This window comes from Mobula hypostoma, chromosome 15 (assembly GCF_963921235.1).
Source record: "Mobula hypostoma chromosome 15, sMobHyp1.1, whole genome shotgun sequence".
NCBI classification, from domain to species: Eukaryota; Metazoa; Chordata; class Chondrichthyes; order Myliobatiformes; family Myliobatidae; genus Mobula; species Mobula hypostoma.
Window position 1 is genome coordinate 60,900,299 of NC_086111.1, and position 18,121 is coordinate 60,918,419.

General features: G+C 41.0%; 1 protein-coding gene across 4 annotated transcripts in view; it reads left to right on the forward strand.

The window, feature by feature from the left end:
- The window catches only part of vgll4b (vestigial-like family member 4b), a 144,438-nt gene extending 141,673 nt beyond the window's left edge, over nt 1-2,765 (forward strand). For all 4 annotated transcript variants that reach the window (XM_063068171.1, XM_063068169.1, XM_063068170.1 and 1 more), the window contains one exon: nt 370-2,765. In XM_063068171.1, coding sequence (XP_062924241.1) covers nt 370-650 — 281 coding nt within the window. In that variant the 3' untranslated portion in view covers nt 651-2,765. The remainder of the gene's footprint in view (nt 1-369) is intronic.
- The last annotated feature ends 15,356 nt before the right edge of the window (nt 2,766-18,121 follow it).

Here is an 18,121-nt window from a genome sequence, read left to right on the forward strand (position 1 = left end):
ATATTCCATCCTTTGATTCATGCTTTTTCCAGATAAGTTAAAGCAGATGTGGCTATAACTAAGAAAATTGATGTAGATTCTGAACAATCTGCAGTTGTAAGATGTTTTTTATAGCGGTTGACATTCTATAATAATGAATGTAATTTATTATGAATAAAGTCGTTGCATGCATAGTAGACACATTGTTGCATGCATAGTAGACACATTAAGTATCTCTCACTTAAGTGGTTAAAATGGAATCATCTCTCATGGCCATAGTGTTTAAATTTAAAAAGCTGTAATTTTGTTTCTGTTAATAGAAAAAGATCTGGTATGATTTGGATGTCCTCCCGTTCCCTGATAACCCCTTCCAATGGTCTTGTTTTACAGCCTCCGTACCTACTGCTACGACTTGTGATCCTGTTGTAGAAGAACACTTTCGCCGGAGCCTTGGGGAGAAATACAAGCAGCCAGAGCCTGTGACGAATTCTGTTTCCATCACAGGATCGGTGGATGATCACTTTGCCAAAGCTCTTGGAGAAACATGGCTTCAAATCAAGGCTGCCAAAGACGGAGTTTCTAGCAGCCCTGATTCTGGTTCAAGAAGGGGACAGACCTCACCCTCGTCCCACATGGTCAATCACAATCACTCCCCTTCAGTTGTTTCATGAAGAGTGGACCACGTTGCATTCTGTGCTGAATGAACTGCATGGTTTTGACTGAGCTTGAACACTGCAAAATAAGTGGGGAGGGGGATTTTTTTTTTAAGAAACCAGACACTTTTGTGTATTTGCTTAGCATTTGCAAAAGGGTGCCCTAAAAGGAAATAGCAGGAGCTATACATATGAGTTGTATGATGTAGCGTCCTAATCTCCTGCCTCAGTTACCAAAGAAACCTCTGATGCAATTCTGCTGCCCCAAAAAGCCATGTTAAGATTGGTTGACCCAAACGCTTTGGCCTCTGCTAGTTTCTTTTGACTAGAGTTTGTGTGGTTTGCTTACATTGCTTTTCTGTTATGTAATTTTATATGTTTATATACTTGAAAAGAATTGTATGTCTGATTTGCACTATTGGGGAGTGGTGAGGTTGCTTGTCAACTTTACATCAGATTTTCTTGTTTTGTTAGATGGCAGACTGCTGACAATGAGGGCTTAGTATATTGTATATTGTGCTTTAGAGGCAAAGCAACTTAGGAAGGGAAAGTCTCATACAGGTATAAGCCTTTCTCTGTCTTCAGATTACATCTTGTGCTTGGTGCTCACGACTGGACTGCATTTTTTTTCTTTCAAAGAACACGGGCATTTTCCCCTACACCCTTCATCTGTATTTGTCAGCTTGTTAAAATAGATTTGAGATATGAAGGTCAATAGTGCTTCTATACAAGTAGCTGCATGATTTTTAAAAATAGCTGGTATCTATATTGTATAGGCATACTGAAAATTAATACTAGAGCTCTTTCTTCAAAATTGCAGTTTATTTTCATCAATAACAGTCCTAGATATTTTACTGCTGGTACAGTTTTACTCAATGACATTTAAGCATGTATTCACACTGGTAGAAGCCAGCAAAGGAGGGTAGCCTCAGGAAAGGCCTGCATATAATATTCAGTAGATTATAAATTCCATGGTACAGGTGGCAATAGCTTTGTGCATGACTGAAGAATTATTGCATAGTGAATACAACTTGCTTAATAAACTAATAAACTAGCTCCCATCATGTCTGTGAAATCAGGCAGTTTTACAGTTAAACAAGTCATTACTTTATATGAAACAAAAGTACTTGGCTTTAATGTGGTAATGCAGATTGTCATTGCTTGCAGAATACAATTTAATTTTGATGCTTACTCTAGTCCTGTGCCAAGGTGTACATTCCTCCGATAGTATAACGCTGTTTTATTTGTTGTTTCAATAGCCACTAGGGGCAGAGGTACAGAAAGAAGCTGTGTAATGCTTTATAGCTTCCCGATTTAGCTTTTGCCTTTGACAAAGTCACACATGCCCATACATTCCGTCATCCCAGTAAAAAACCATACACATTTCATCGCCACCTTACTGGGTAGTCACCGCTTGTCTGCTTTGGCATTCAGTGTCCTACTCTGTAGGTTAATCACTAAATGAACACTTTTTATATAGGTAACTATAAGACCATCATTACGCTGTGCGTAAAGAATGTACAAAAAAAAAATTCGTAGGTATTTTTTGAGGAACAATTAATTTGTTAATGATGTGTAGCTATTTAATTTTCCCTATCCTTTTTGTTGTAATCATGCAGTTTTTTTTTGTTTGGAGAAAAAAGTTGATCTTTTTTGTTTGGTGTAGATTTGTCTGTTATAAGGTAAAAGTGCAGGAACACAGTTATCTATGGAAACACTGCGTTAGCATTAATAGCCACTAGTTCATTACTGCTACAGGCTACTGAGCATTACAATGGTAGAAGGCTGTAGATGCTGTCTGTGAACTCTATACGTCTGGTCACTTGGCTGTTTTTTATATAAAATATGAGACAACTGAACAAGAATACAAACAACAATCCAGGGATTGTGGACTAATTATAAACATTGTGGAGACTGCAAACTGTTCTGAAATGCATAGACCAGGTTTATCTACAGTTTTCATTATTACGGAGAGTGAAATGTCTACAGTGTACTTGCTGTTAGTTTCAGTTTGTAAATTTGAATTCTATCCCTCTTGTTTGCGGCCTTGTTTCACCCAAAATGGAAAAAAAAATAGCTTTTGACAGGCCACTTTTTGTACTTAAAGTAGCCTCAAAGAACAATAAAGTGCTCTTAAATCATTTGATTTTTGCAACTTCTTTGTCCTTACTTACCTATTTTTAGATCTGTGTGTATGGAACATAATCCAGCTGAAGTTATGACAGCAAAAATGATTCTTCCACTGAATTATTCCCACTGATAACTCAATGGTTGTTGTAAAGAACTTGATGTCCTTTTAGACCTAAGGAAATGCATTCTGTTCAGATGGATTCATAGCCATATCAAAGTAATCAAAAAATGAGTAATCTAACCAAATGATGATAATCAGTAACACACAAGTGTGAACATAATTTTGACCTACAGAAGGAAGCAAAATATACCTAAAGTTATTTAAAGGATTTTGTGAGTATGGTTTCATATTTTACCAATAATGTCCTCATCAGCTCTGCAAAATGCAGGTTGTCTAGACTAATGACATCAGGAAATTATTTCATGATATTTAATACTAAGGAAGGATTTAAAACTTTGATAACAATCCAAAATTAAATTGCAGAATTCAGTTTAATTTTGACTTTTTTTGCACTATTGTAATTTGATGCCTTTGCACTGTACAGCTGGCACAAATTTCACAATTTAAGTCGATGATGATAATTCTGGTGAGTTGCATTTTGACATGAACTTTTTACTGCCTTGTCTTAAGAATTTGATCTCAATCAGCGAAGAGATCATTTGACGTTGGCTCACATCCTTCTGGTATCCCAGTCAACCTTTTCTGTAAACTCTTGATATGTCAGTTCTTTATTGGCCTGGACAGAAAGTGCTTCAGTACCACTTGGATGGGAATTTTAAAAAAGGAAAGCATAATTTCCAGAACAAAACTGTTGTTGGGGAGCAGAAGGTGGTTTGTGACAGGAGCCGGTTCTTCTTTCCATGATGTTGTACTGAGCTAATTAAACTAATAATTAAATATCTGACTAAATTAATTCCTTCTGTCTACATGATATTCATATCCCTACATTTTCTGCACATCTACGTGCCTATCCAGGAGCTCTTAAATATCTCCTATTTAATTCCACTCCCACCCCTGCCAGTGCATTCCAGGCACACACCACTTTTTAAAAACATTTGCCTGATCTTGAACTTGCCCCCTCTCACATTAAATGCATGCCCTCTGGTATTTGGCATTTTGAGCCTGGGGAAAAGATACTGGCTCTCTAGCTATGTCTCTCATAATCTTACAAACCTCTCAGTTCTCTCCACAGCTTCAGGCATTCCAGTGAAAACAACCAATGTATGTCCGATGTCCCCTTAAAGCCGGGGTTCCCAACTACGTTTTTTTTTAATGCCATGGAGCCTTACCATTAACTGAGGAATCCATGGACTTCAGGTTAGGAACCTCTGCCTTGAAGCAAATGACCTGAAATCCAGTCAGCATCCTGGTAGACCTCCACACTGTCCAAAGCCTTGACATCGTTCCTATAATGGAGTGACAAGAACTGAATGAAATGCTCCAGATGAGCCTAATTAGAGTTTTATGAAGCTGCAACCCAACATCTTGACTCTCAAACTCAATTCCTCCAATAACAAGGTCAAATGTACTGTAATACCTTCTTTACTGCTCTGTCAAACTGTACTGCTACTTTCATACTTTTAGGGAGCTATGAACTTGGATCCCAGATCTCTTAACACATCACTTAATGATCTTGCTTTTAATAGTGTACACTTGAGCTCTCAAAGTCCAGCACTTCACATTTAGTTGGGTTAAACTCCATTGCCAGTCCTCCACCCACATCTGCAACTGATCTCTACCCCACTGTATCTTTTGGCAATCCCCTGCACAATCCAGAACACTAACATCTGCAAAATTGCCAACCCACCCATACACATTTTCATCCAGGTCATCGATAAGCACTAAAAATAGTAGGGGTCCCAGTACTAGATGCCTGCAGACTACCACTTGCATAGACTTCTCGACAGAATAAGTCCCTTTGACCACTACCCTTTGTCTTCTATGGGCAAGCCAACTCTGAATCCAAATGGCCAAATTACCATGGGCCATTAATCTCGAACATCTTAAAACTTTTGGAAGAACCTACAATAAAGGACCTTGTCAAACAGCTTGATAAAATCCATCAGAGTCAGGTTTAATATCATCAGCATATGCTGTGAAGTTTGTTGACTTTGCTGCAGCAGTACAGTGCAAAACTAAATAGAATAAAACTAAAATGGAAAAATAGAAATTAAAAAAAAGCGGTGAGGTAGTGTTCATGGGTTCAATGTCCATTCAGAAATCAGCAGGCCGAGGGGAAGAAGCTGTTCCTGAATCATTGAGTGTGTGCTTTCAGGCTCCTGTACCTCCTTCCTGATGGTAGCAATGAGAACAAGACATGTAGACAAAAGCCATAGTTCTACATCCATTAATCACCTCCCTTACCTTGAAAAATTCTGATGTTAAGACATCCCCTGCATAATGACACATTGACTGGTCCAAATAAGGACATGGTTTTCCAAATGCTCGAGTCCAGTCCCTGAGAATCCTTTCCAATAGCTTTCCTACCACTGACTTGAGATTTATATAGTTTCCAGGATTATCTCCACTTCCTTTCTTGAATAATGAAGTAACATTAGCTACTCACCCGACCTCTGGAACCTCACCCAAACGTAGAGGACATGAAGATCCTGCTCAAGGCCACAGTAATTAACTCTTACTTTGTTCTCACTGAAATACAGTAACCAGATTCTAAATGTAAGATATATACCATTAAACTTACACCAGATGATTTCAATTTTGTCACAAAAATCTACTTTTTTACCATTTAAAAATTATCTGTTGAATAACCATCTCCTCAGTTAAATTGGAAAATGGTGCAAACACAAAAATATGTGGTTGATTAATGTAAATACCATACCTATTAAATCCAGTGCATGCTATCTTATTGGGATGATAAACAAGTATCCTGCCACTGCTATTGTAGGCAAACACATTTATTTTCATCCTTCCAAGCTTTCTTAGCTTTGAGGAAAATATTATTTGAAGTATGGGATAAATTGATTTAAAAGGCTGAAACTTCAGCCTTGCATAAAACTTGAAAGAGGTGAATGAGAAAAAGTAGTAGGAAAAAAACAGGTTATCCTGGGCAAGGATTGCAGAATGTAGAAGGAAATGTAATATCAGTTTTCATACACTATACCGCAGCCACCAGTTTAAAAAAAAATCAGAAGAACAGAGGGATCCTTTTTTGATGAAATAAATCGGTTCTTTCTGATTTCCCAAAGTCATAGAGATCATCTTGTTTGAGGTTGTTAAAAATTACTCCAGCTACTTTAGTGATCTTTTTTAATGCAAAGAATTTGCTGCCTTTACCCAGTGTGACACAAGACTCACAAATTTGTGGCTGATGTTCAACTTCCTTCTGCAAAGGCGTGTGGAGCGCACGCAGCAGTTCAACTAAACAACTTGCATTTGGACTGGATGATACGTAGAAGAGAACAGCACAGGAATGGGCTATTTGAGCCACAATGTGCCAAATCAGCTCAAAACAAATCAAAAACACCTAAACACTAATCCCTCCAACCTACACAATGTCCATATCCCTCCATCTTCCTTCTATCCATGTGCCTATCCAAATATTTCTTAAAAGCCTTTAATGTATTTGCCTCTGCCACCATACCAGGCAGCGCATTCTAGGCATCCACAACTCTGAGTAAAAAAACTTACCCCTCTCACCTTCAATGCATGCCCTCTAGTATTAGACATTTCAACCCTAAGCCTATCAGAGTTGCACACTTTCGGGGGATAATTTTAAATATTCTCCAGTAACAAAGGGCAGAGATTGGCAAAATGCTGCCCAGCCCCACTGCCCACACTCTCGCTACATGGTAAGAACTAGTTGTATTTCTTTCAAGAGCTCCTGCTTTTAAGTGGCAGGAACTGAAGTTAACTCGTACTCTATAGTGATATTAAATGACAACACAAGTTAGTTATCTGAAGGCCTAAATGAATCTAGAGCTTCCTGGGCTATTTAAGGTTTTGAATATCAAAGAGCAAAACCTTTAATGAGGACTCAGTTAGATCACCAAGGACATGGCAGACCAATTGAATAATTACTTTGGTTCTGTCTTCACTAAGGAGGACATAAATAATCTTCCAGAAATAGTAAGGGACAGAGGGTCCAGTGAGATGGAGGAACTGAGTGAAATACATGTTAGTAGGGAAGTGGTGTTAGGCAAATTGAAGGGATTGAAGGCAGATAAATCCCCAGGGCCAGATGGTCTGCATCCCAGAGTGCTTAAGGAAGTAGCCCAAGAAATAGTGGATGCATTAGTGATAATTTTTCAAAACTCGTTAGATTCTGGGCTAGTTCCTGAGGATTGGAGGGTGGCTAATGTAACCCCACTTTTTAAAAAAGGAGGGAGAGAGAAACCGGTGAATTATAGACCGGTTAACCTAACGTCGGTGGTGGGGAAACTGCTGGAGTCAGTTATCAAGGATGTGATAACAGCACATTTGGAAAGCGGTGAAATCATCGGACAAAGTCAGCATGGATTTGTGAAAGGAAAATCATGTCTGACGAATCTCATAGAATTTTTTGAGGATGTAACTAGTAGAGTGGATAGGGGAGAACCAGTGGATGTGGTATATTTGGATTTTCAAAAGGCTTTTGACAAGGTCCCACACAGGAGACTAGTGTGCAAACTTAAAGCACACGGTATTGGGGGTAAGGTATTGGTGTGGGTGGAGAATTGGTTAGCAGACAGGAAGCAAAGAGTGGGAATAAATGGGACCTTTTCAGAATGGCAGGCGGTGACTAGTGGGGTACCGCAAGGCTCAGTGCTGGGACCCCAGTTGTTTACAATATAAATGACTTGGATGAGGGAATTAAATGCAGCATCTCCAAGTTTGCGGATGACACGAAGCTGGGTGGCAGTGTTAGCAGTGAGGAGGATGCTAAGAGGATGCAGGGTGACTTGGATAGGTTGGGTGACTGGGCAAATTCATGGCAGATGCAATTTAATGTGGATAAATGTGAAGTTATCCACTTTGGTGGCAAAAATAGGAAAACAGATTATTATCTGAATGGTGGCCGATTAGGAAAAGGGGAGGTGCAACGAGACCTGGGTGTCATTATACACCAGTCATTGAAAGTGGGCATGCAGGTACAGCAGGCGGTGAAAAAGGCGAATGGTATGCTGGCATTTATAGCGAGAGGATTCGAGTACAGGAGCAGGGAGGTACTACTGCAGTTGTACAAGGCCTTGGTGAGACCACACCTGGAGTATTGTGTGCAGTTTTGGTCCCCTAATCTGAGGAAAGACATCTTTGCCATAGAGGGAGTACAAAGAAGGTTCACCAGATTGATTCCTGGGATGGCAGGACCTTCATATGAAGAAAGACTGGATGAACTGGGCTTGTACTCGTTGGAATTTAGAAGATTGAGGGGGGATCTGATTGAAACGTATAAGATCCTAAAGGGATTGGACAGGCTAGATGCAGGAAGATTGTTCCCAATGTTGGGGAAGTCCAGAACGAGGGGTCACAGTTTGAGGATAGAGGGGAAGCCTTTTAGGACAGAGATTAGGAAAAACTTCACACAGAGAGTGGTGAATCTGTGGAATTCTCTGCCACAGGAAACAGTTGAGGCCAGTTCATTGGCTATATTTAAGAGGGAGTTAGATATAGCCCTTGTGGCTATGGGGATCAGGGGGTACGGAGGGAAGGCTGGTACATGGTTCTGAGTTGGATGATCAGCCATGATCATAATAAATGGCGGTGCAGGCTCGAAGGGCCGAATGGCCTACTCCTATGTTTCTATACAACAGACCTGATGCCCTTTCAACCCTTCAGTCTAGCTGTAGATGAACAATGGATATTGTTCAACTACCAATGCTCATATGAATATATGATCACAGAAAACAGCTAAATCAGTGTATTTTTATATTTATTGTGTGAAGATAAACCAATGCTAATAAGTGTATCAGTGCAATTCACCCCAAGTTCTCAGTGCAGTCCATGCACCATATTCTTTCATCGGCCTAAAACATGTATTATGATCGTCAATAGAACAAGTAATATTGCAGAAGCTTAATGCCCCTCTAAATAGTGAGTTTTGTCTTAGAAAGTGTATAATCGGTTTTGTTTTCCAGTTACCAAAACAACTCTTAGGAAGTGCCTTGGGATAAAGTGCTTCCTCTTCAGTTCTGTGACATCTGAAGTGGCTGGTAGGACCATTTGGACCCAGAGATGGTGCCTCTGGATGTGCCTGATCAGCTGGATGTGTAGATTGTTTGGGAGGTGTTCTGTTCCCCTTGTCACTTACACTAGACCCTTATTTCAAAGAATGCTGTTTCCTTTGAAATAACAGGATAGTTATTCACCTTTGTTCCAAGAGCTGGCATTTGGGTTTCCTGGAATTTCATATGACTCAATTCAGAATCCAATCAGCTGCCAATTCTTACTTGGACAGCCTTTAGAATGCTTGAGAATGCCTTTAGAAGCCTTGAGAATGACAGCCACCTCCTTCAAACGCTATTTTGGTGCTCAAATTGCTTTCTCGTGGTTTCAAGCATTGGCGCATTGTGAGTACAAAGAAATTGTACTAGGAAGGCGTTGCTCAATTTGTGGCATTTCACTCCATGTTTTTCTTGGGCTCAGTCTCTCCGACTCCTCCTGTAGACACTGGGAGAGGCAAACATCTATTAGGTTGGGAATATTTTCATATTTTTACTTCAAAAGAGATGATTTTGGAATGGAGTTATCTCTGAGTGTTTTGTTTTAAAACAAAGTGAATTTGCACAATCTGTTTAATAGCAAAACCAACAATGAAAATTTGTATCAAAGCCAGATGGACAAATCTGTGGAAAGTTGTACCTCTGTTTATACCCTGACATGGCAAGGGTTTCAATAGGCTGTGTGGCCTCATCCGGCCCCTACATCTTTTAGATCTGATCCCAGGTATACATTCACTTTGAGAATCGCTAGGTGTTATCTTTAGACTTGCGCTCCATAACAGTATTAGCAGATCTTCTAACAGTTTCAAACCATTTTATTTTAGATTTAGTAAAGGAACTGAACACTAACCTGAAATCTCCTAAGTGTTTTATGGTTGTGACACAAGTACTTGGATAACCTTAACTAATTTTGGAAGCCTGTAAAATAAAGATTTCACTTGGCACCCACTATAAACTACCAAACAAAACTGTTAAACAGTAAATGACTGAGAATTTTAACACACTGTAGATCATTAGCTCAGTGTTTAGTTAGACGACAGAAAAATAACACGCCATACACCAGGAAATGAAAATCAAAAGAAATACGGATGCTGGAAATCCGATATACACAGAAAATGGTGGTCAGGCCGCATCTGTTGAAAGACGAACAGAATTAATTCTTTGGATCAAAGGCCCTACATCGGAGCCATTTCCAGCAGTTTCAGTTTTTACAAAGCATACATCTACTCAGCCAAATAACAATGTCCAGGGTCAAAGTCCCTGAATCAAATCCTTGTGAGAGTTTGTTACTGTAAATGGAGTTCTGTCTCTCTGGCAGCTACATATAATACATTCAATTTGATTAACTCAACTGAGGAATAATACTTGAAGATAAAGAAGTCAATAAAGGAAATTTAACTAATTGACAACTAAGTTTAAGATAAACTGTCAGTCAAAAGTATTTAATACACTTATGCTGCAATTAAAACATGCAAAATTCCATCTCCTTCCACTATAGTGTATCAACACAACTGTCCTGCTGAAGGTTCTCAGCCTAAAACATCGAATGTACTCTTTTCCATAGATGCTGCCTGGCCTGCTGAGTTCCTCCAGTATTTTGTCTGTGTTGTACTGTTTTCTGTGCAGAAACCTAGCTTTTCTGCATGTCTCTCCCATAGGAATCAACTTAATATCATAAATGATTTGCATTAACCAGTATCATAGCTAAAATGCTCTTCATCTATTTCTTGGCACTGTCAAGTCTGATAATGTCTGTATCAGTGGATACATACAGGATGACAGGATGATCAAACTGAGGATTTTTTTTCTGAACACACTGCCTGCGATCAGAAGTTTACTACTCAACCTCACAGTAAGGCAATAAGAGTTCTCTATTTTGGATTCAGTAAAAAAGGACAAAATGCAACATGAACACTCATGATTTGAGAAGCAAGGCTGGTTATCCAAAAGCAGCAACTATGGGGAGAGAAACTGAGCTTACACCACCTCTCAACTTATTGCTGCCTAATCTCTGTGCCTCTTTCTCTCTAGCTATATACCTTTACTCAATTTCCAACTTTTCCCATTATTAACTGCTTTGTCTGTTTGATGCTACTGAGAATTTCTAGCATTTTCTGTTTCCCATGCATCCTAGTTTTTCAAGTAATTTCCTTTTTAATTTCAGAACCAATCGGAACATGTTTGTGAACATGATATTGAAATGTGGAAATGTGGAATAAGTGCTTTTTATTTCCTATATTTTTGCACTAATTTAATTTAACTATTTAATATACATACTTACAGTTAATTCACATTTTTTCTTTCTATTATCATGTATTATACTGCTGCCATAAAGTTAACAAATTTCACGACATATGCCAGTGATATTAAAACTGATTCTGATTCTGTGCTCTGGTGAAAATTTTCATTAAACATCTGTTGACGATTTTGATGGGCATCTACTTCTCTATACTTCAATGAATGATTAACCTAGTCACATACCCAGGTTAAAGAGAAAACACTTATCGAACTTGGTTCCTCAAAGAATCTAACAAGGTTGATTTCATGCTGTTCAGTTATGACTTAGATATTCAACCTCTGCACTAGAGTAGGCAAAAGGTAGGTGTCAGGGTACACAACTGAAAGTTGCATAAAGTTCTCTGTGTGAAGAGCCTAATGCCCAGTTAAGATCTATTTTCCTGAATACTGCTGGCATATGAAGGACAAAAACTTCCAATGATTTCTTCCACTTTTTTTTAAATTTAGAGATACAGCCCTCTTGGCCGAACAAGCCCACACCACCCATTTACACCCATGTAACCAACTAACCCACTAACCAGTACGCCTTTGGAATATGGGAGGGAACTGGGGCACCCCGGGGAAACCTACGCAGACATGGGGAGAACATACAAAGTCCTTACAGAAAATGGCTGAATTGAACCCGGGTCACTGATGCTCTAACGATATTATGCTAACCAATATGCTACCATGCCATCCCAATTTTAATTTTGGGTTTGATTTTAAAATGTTTGTATTGATACTTGGTCTCACACTCCAATCTGTGTAACCTCTTTCAACCCTTGTCAGCTTCAGGATACATCTGGTATTTTTAAATATTCTAGCATGGCACCAAGTTTACGCACAAAACTGTAAATGACATGTGGTACCTTCATAAGCTGTATTGATATAAAGAGCAGCTTTAAAATGAAGGCACCCCAAGCTTTCAAGCACACCAGTAATGAGTAATAAACAAAATCATTCCTCACCCGGGGTGGCTTTAACAAACCTAAACTGGCTTGATGAAAACATGATGCTGTGTGGTTTAGATGAGCACTGAGCTCCAAGTCAAGGGAGACTGAATATCTGGCTGAATGGTGCCTTAACAACAACCTCTCACTCAACCAAAGATCTGATTACAACTACAGGAGGAAGAAGCCAGAGGTGCATAATCCAGTCCTTTGGAGTTCAGAGGTGGAGAGGAACAGCAACTTTAAATTCCTTTGGTGTTACAACCAAGTTACTACCCCTCAACCATCAAGCTCTTGAACAAAAGGGGATAACTACAGCCACTTGGCCATCCACAACCAATGATTTCACTTCAAGAACTCTTAATTTTGTTATTTCGTGTTCTCATTATTTATCACTATTTACTTAGATCTGCATTTGCACAATTTGTTTTCGTCTGCACTCTGCTTGATCTTTCATTGATCCTGTTATAGTTACTTTTCTATAGGTTTGCTGAGTATGCCGACAGGAAAATGAATCTCAGGGTTGGATGTGGTGACATATATGTACTCTGATAATAAAAATTACTTTGAACTTTGATCAGAGGGTACTTCATGGGACCAGAGCTTAAGAGCCATCACACTGAGAACCTGCCAGTACCTCTACATCCTTTCTGTATTCGCATGGATCCTAAAACTTGTCATCTAAAACTTTGATAACTTCTATAGATGCACAGAGGCGAGCAGCTCGACTGATTTCATCACAGCCTAGTGTGGAAATACCAGTGCCTGGCAATGGATAATAGTCTACAGAAAGTGATGAATACAGCTCTATCCATCACAGGCAAAAGCCTCCTCATCATTGAGCATATTTAGAGACATAGAAACATAGAAAACCTACAGCACAATATAGGCCCTTCGGCCCACAATGCTGTGCTGAACACGTATTTACTTTAGAAATTACCTAGGGTTACCCATAGCCCTCTATTTTTCTAAGCTCCATGTACCTATCCAGGAGTCTCTTAAAAAACCCTATCGTATCTGCCTCCACCACCGTTGCCGGCAGCCCATTCCACACACTCACCACTCTCTGCGTAAAAAAAACTTACCCCTGACATCCCCTCTGTACCTACTTCCAAGCACCTTAAAACTGTGCTGTCTCGTGTTAGCCGTTTCAGCCCTGGGAAAAAGCCCCTGACTCTCCACATGAACAATGACTCTTGTCATCTTAAACACCCCTATCAGGTCACTTCTCTTCCTCTGTTGCTCCAAGGAGAAAAGGCCAAGTTCACTAATTCTATTCTCGTAAGATATGCTCCCCAATCCAGGCAACATCCTTGTAAGTCTCCTCTGCACCCTTTCTATAGTTCCCACATCCTTCCTGTAGTGAGGTGACCAGAACTGAGCACAATACTTCAAGTGGGGTCTGACCAGGGTCCTATATAGCTATATAGAGTGAGGTGGAGAATAAATGCGTGGCTGCGGGATTGGAACAGGGGGCAGGGATTCAGATTGCTGGATCATTATGACCTCTTTTGGGGCAGGAGTGACCTGTACAAATATCCTGGTGGGGAGGTTTGCTAAGGCTATTGGGGGGAGTTTAAATTAGGATTGCTAGGGGCTGGGAACCGAATTGAAGAGACTAATGAAGAGGTGGTTGGCTCATAAATAGAGAACGCTTGGAGACAGTGCGAGAGGGAAGATAGATAGGTGATAGAGAAGGGACGTGCTCAGACCGATGGTTTGAGATGTGTCTATTTTAACGCAAGGAGTATTATGAACAAAGCGGATGAGCTTAGAGCATGAATCAGTACTTGAAGCTATAATGTTGTGGCCATTACAGGGACTTGGATGGCTCAGGGGCAGGAATTGCTGCTTTGAGTGCCAGGCTTTAGATGTTTCAGAAAGGACAGGGAGGGAGGCAAAAGAGGTGGGGGACTGGCACTGTTGATCAGAGATAGTGTCATGGCTGCAGAAAAGGAGGAAGTCATGGAGGGATTGTCTACAGAGTCTCTGTGGGTGGAAGTTAGGACCAGGAAGGGGTCAATAACTCTACTGCGTGTTTTTTATAGACCACCCAATAGTAACAGGGACATCGAGGAGCAGATAGTGAAACAGATTCTGGGAAGGTGTGATAATATTAGGGTTGTCGTGGTGGGAGATTTTAATTTCCCAAATATCTATTGGCATGTCCCTAGAGCGAGGAGTTTAGATGGGGTGGAGTTTGTTAGGTGTGTTCAAGAAGGTTTCTTGACACAATATGTAGATAAGCTACAAGAGGAGAGGCTGTACTGGTATTGGGAAATGAACCTGGTCAGATGTCATATCTCAGTGGAAGAGCATTTTAGAGATTTTAATGTGGATAAATGTGAAGTTATATCCACTTTGGTGGCAAAAATAGGAAAACAGATTATTATCTGAATGGTGGCCGATTAGGAAAAGGGGAGGTGCAACGAGACCTGGGTGTCATTATACACCAGTCATTGAAAGTGGGCATGCAGGTACAGCAGGCGGTGAAAAAGGCGAACGGTATGCTGGCATTTATAGCGAGAGGATTCGAGTACAGGAGCAGGGAGGTACTACTGCAGTTGTACAAGGCCTTGGTGAGACCACACCTGGAGTATTGTGTGCAGTTTTGGTCCCCTAATCTGAGGAAAGACATCTTTGCCATAGAGGGAGTACAAAGAAGGTTCACCAGATTGATTCCTGGGATGGCAGGTCTTTCATATGAAGAAAGACTGGATGAGCTGGGCTTGTACTCGTTGGAGTTTAGAAGATTGAGGGGGGATCTGATTGAAACGTATAAGATCCTAAAGGGATTGGACAGGCTAGATGCGGGAAGATTGTTCCCGATGTTGGGGAGGTCCAGAACGAGGGGTCACAGTTTGAGGATAGAGGGGAAGCCTTTTAGGACCGAGATTAGGAAAAACTTCTTCACACAGAGAGTGGTGAATCTGTGGAATTCTCTGCCACAGCAAACTGTTGAGGCCAGTTCATTGGCTATGTTTAAGAGGGAGTTAGATATGGCCCTTGTGGCTACAGGGGTCAGGGGGTATGGAGGGAAGGCTGGGTTCTGAGTTGGATGATCAGCCATGATCATAATAAATGGCGGTGCAGGCTCGAAGGGCCGAATGGCCTATTCCTGCACCTATTTTCTATGTTTCTATGTTTCTATGAGATGGTGATCACAATTCTATCTCCTTTACCATAGCATTGGAGAGGGATACGAACAGACAAGTTAGGAAAGCGTTTAACTGGAGTAAGGGGAAATATGAGACTATCAGGCAAGAACTTGGAAGCATAAATTGGGAACAGATGTTCTCAGGGAAATGTACGGAAGAAATGTGGCAAATGTTCAAGGGATATTTGCATGGAGTTCTGCATGAGTATGTTCCAATGAGACAGGGAAAGGATGGTAGGGTACAGGAACCGTGGTGTACAAAGGCTGCTATAAATCTAGTCAAGAAGAAAAGAAGAGCTTACGAAAGGTTCAAAAGTTAGGTAATGATAGAGAGCTAGAAGATTATAAGGCTATTGAGAAGGAGCTTAAGAAGAAAATTAGGAGAGCCAGAAGGGGCCATGAGAAGGCCCTGGCAGACAGGATTAAGGAAAACCCCAAGGCATGCTACAAGTATGTGAAGAGCAAGAGGATAAGATGTGAGAGAATAGGACCAATCAAGTGTGACAGTGGAAATGTGTGTATGGAACCGGAGGAGATAGCAGAAGTACTTAATGAGTACTTTGCTTCAGTATTCACTATGTGAAAGGATCTTGGCTATTGTAGGGATGACTTACAGTGGACTGAAAAACTTGATCATGTAGATATTAAAAAAGAGGATGTGCATGATCTTTTGGAAAGCATCAAGTTGGATAAGTCACTGGAACCGGGTGAGATGTACCCCAGGCTACTGTGGGAGGCGAGGGAGGAGATTGCTGAGCCTCTGGCAATGATCTTTGCATCATCAATGGGGATGGGAGAGGTTCCGGATGATTGGAGGGTTACGGATGCTGTTCCCTTATTCAAGAAAGTGAGTAGAGATAGCCCAGGAAATTATAGACCAGTGAGTCTGACTTCAGTGGTTGGTAAATTGATGGAGAAGATCCTGAGAGGCCGGATTTATGAACATTTGGAGAGGCATATTATGATTAGGAATAGTCAGCATGGCTTTGTCAAAGGCAGGTCGTGCCTTACGAGCCTGATTGGATTTTTTGAGGATGTGACTAAACACATTGATGAAGGTAGAGCAGTAGATGTAGTGTATATGAATTTTAGCAAGGCATTTGATAAGGTACCCCATGCAAGGCTTATTGGGAAGGTAAGGAGGCATGGGATCCAAGGGGACATTGCTTTGTGGATCCAGAACTGGCTTGCCTATGGAAGGCAAAGCACGGTTGCAGATGGGTCATATTCTGCATGGAGGTCGGTCACCAGTGGTGTGCCTCAGGGATCTGTTCTGGGACCCCCTCTCTTCGTGATTTTTATAAATGACCTGGATGAAGAAGTGGAGGGATGGGTTATTAAATTTGCTGATGACACAAAGGTGGGTGTGTTGTGGATAGTGTGGAGGGCTGTCAGAGTTTACAGTGGGACATTGATAGGATGCAAAACTGAGCTGAGAAACATAGAAACATAGAAAATAGGTGCAGGAGTAGGCCATTCAGCCCTTCGAGCCTGCACCGCCATTCAGTATGATCATGGCTGATCATCCAACTCAGAACCATGTACCAGCCTTCCCTCCGTACCCCCTGATCCCCATAGCCACAAGGGCTATATCTAACTCCCTCTTAAATATAGCCAATGAACTGGCCTCAACTGTTTCCTGTGGCAGAGAATTCCACAGATTCACCACTCTCTGTGTGAAGTTTTTCCTAATCTCTGTCCTAAAAGACTTCCCCTCTATCCTCAAACTGTGACCCCTCGTTCTGGACTTCCCCAACATCGGGAACAATCTTCCTGCATCTAGCCTGTCCAATCCCTTTAGGATCTTAAACGTTTCAATCAGATCCCCCCTCAATCTTCTAAATTCCAAAGAGTACAAGCCTAGTTCATCCAGTCTTTCTTCATATGGAAGTCCTGCCATCCCAGGAATCAATCTGGTGAACCTTCTTTGTACTCCCTCTATGGCAAGGATGTCTTTCCTCAGATTAGGGGACCAAAACTGCACACAATACTCCAGTTGTGGTCTCACCAAGGCCTTGTACAACTGCAGTAGTACCTCCCTGCTCCTGTACTCGAATCCTCTCGCTATAATTGCCAGCATACCATTCGCCTTTTTCACTGCCTGCTGTACCTGCATGCCCACTTTCAATGACTGGTGTATAATGACACCCAGGTCTCATTGCACCTCCCCTTTTCCTAATCGGCCACCATTCAGATAATAATCTGTTTTCCTATTTTTGCCACCAAAGTGGATAACTTCACATTTATCCACATTAAATTGCATCTGCCATGAATTTGCCCACTCACCCAACCTATCCAAGTCACCCTGCATCCTCTTAGCATCCTCCTCACTGCTAACACTGCCACCCAGCTTCGTGTCATCCACAGACTTGGAGATGCTGCATTTAATTCCCTCATCCAAGTCATTAATATATATTGTAAACAACTGGGGTCCCAGCACCGAGCCTTGCAGTACCCCACTAGTCACTGCCTGCCATTCTGAAAAGGTCCCGTTTATTCCCACTCTTTGCTTCCTGTCTGCTAACCAATTCTCTATCCACATCAATACCTTACCCCCAATACCGTGTGCTTTAAGTTTGCACACTAATCTCCTGTGTGGGACCTTGTCAAAAGCCTTTTGAAAATCCAAATGTACCACATCCACAGGTTCTCCCCTATCCACTCTACTAGTTACATCCTCAAAAAATTCTATGAGATTCGTCAGACATGATTTTCCTTTCACAAATCCATGCTGACTTAGTCCAATGATTTCACTGCTTTCCAAATGTGCTGTTATCACATCTTTGATAACTGACTCCAGCAGTTTCCCCACCACC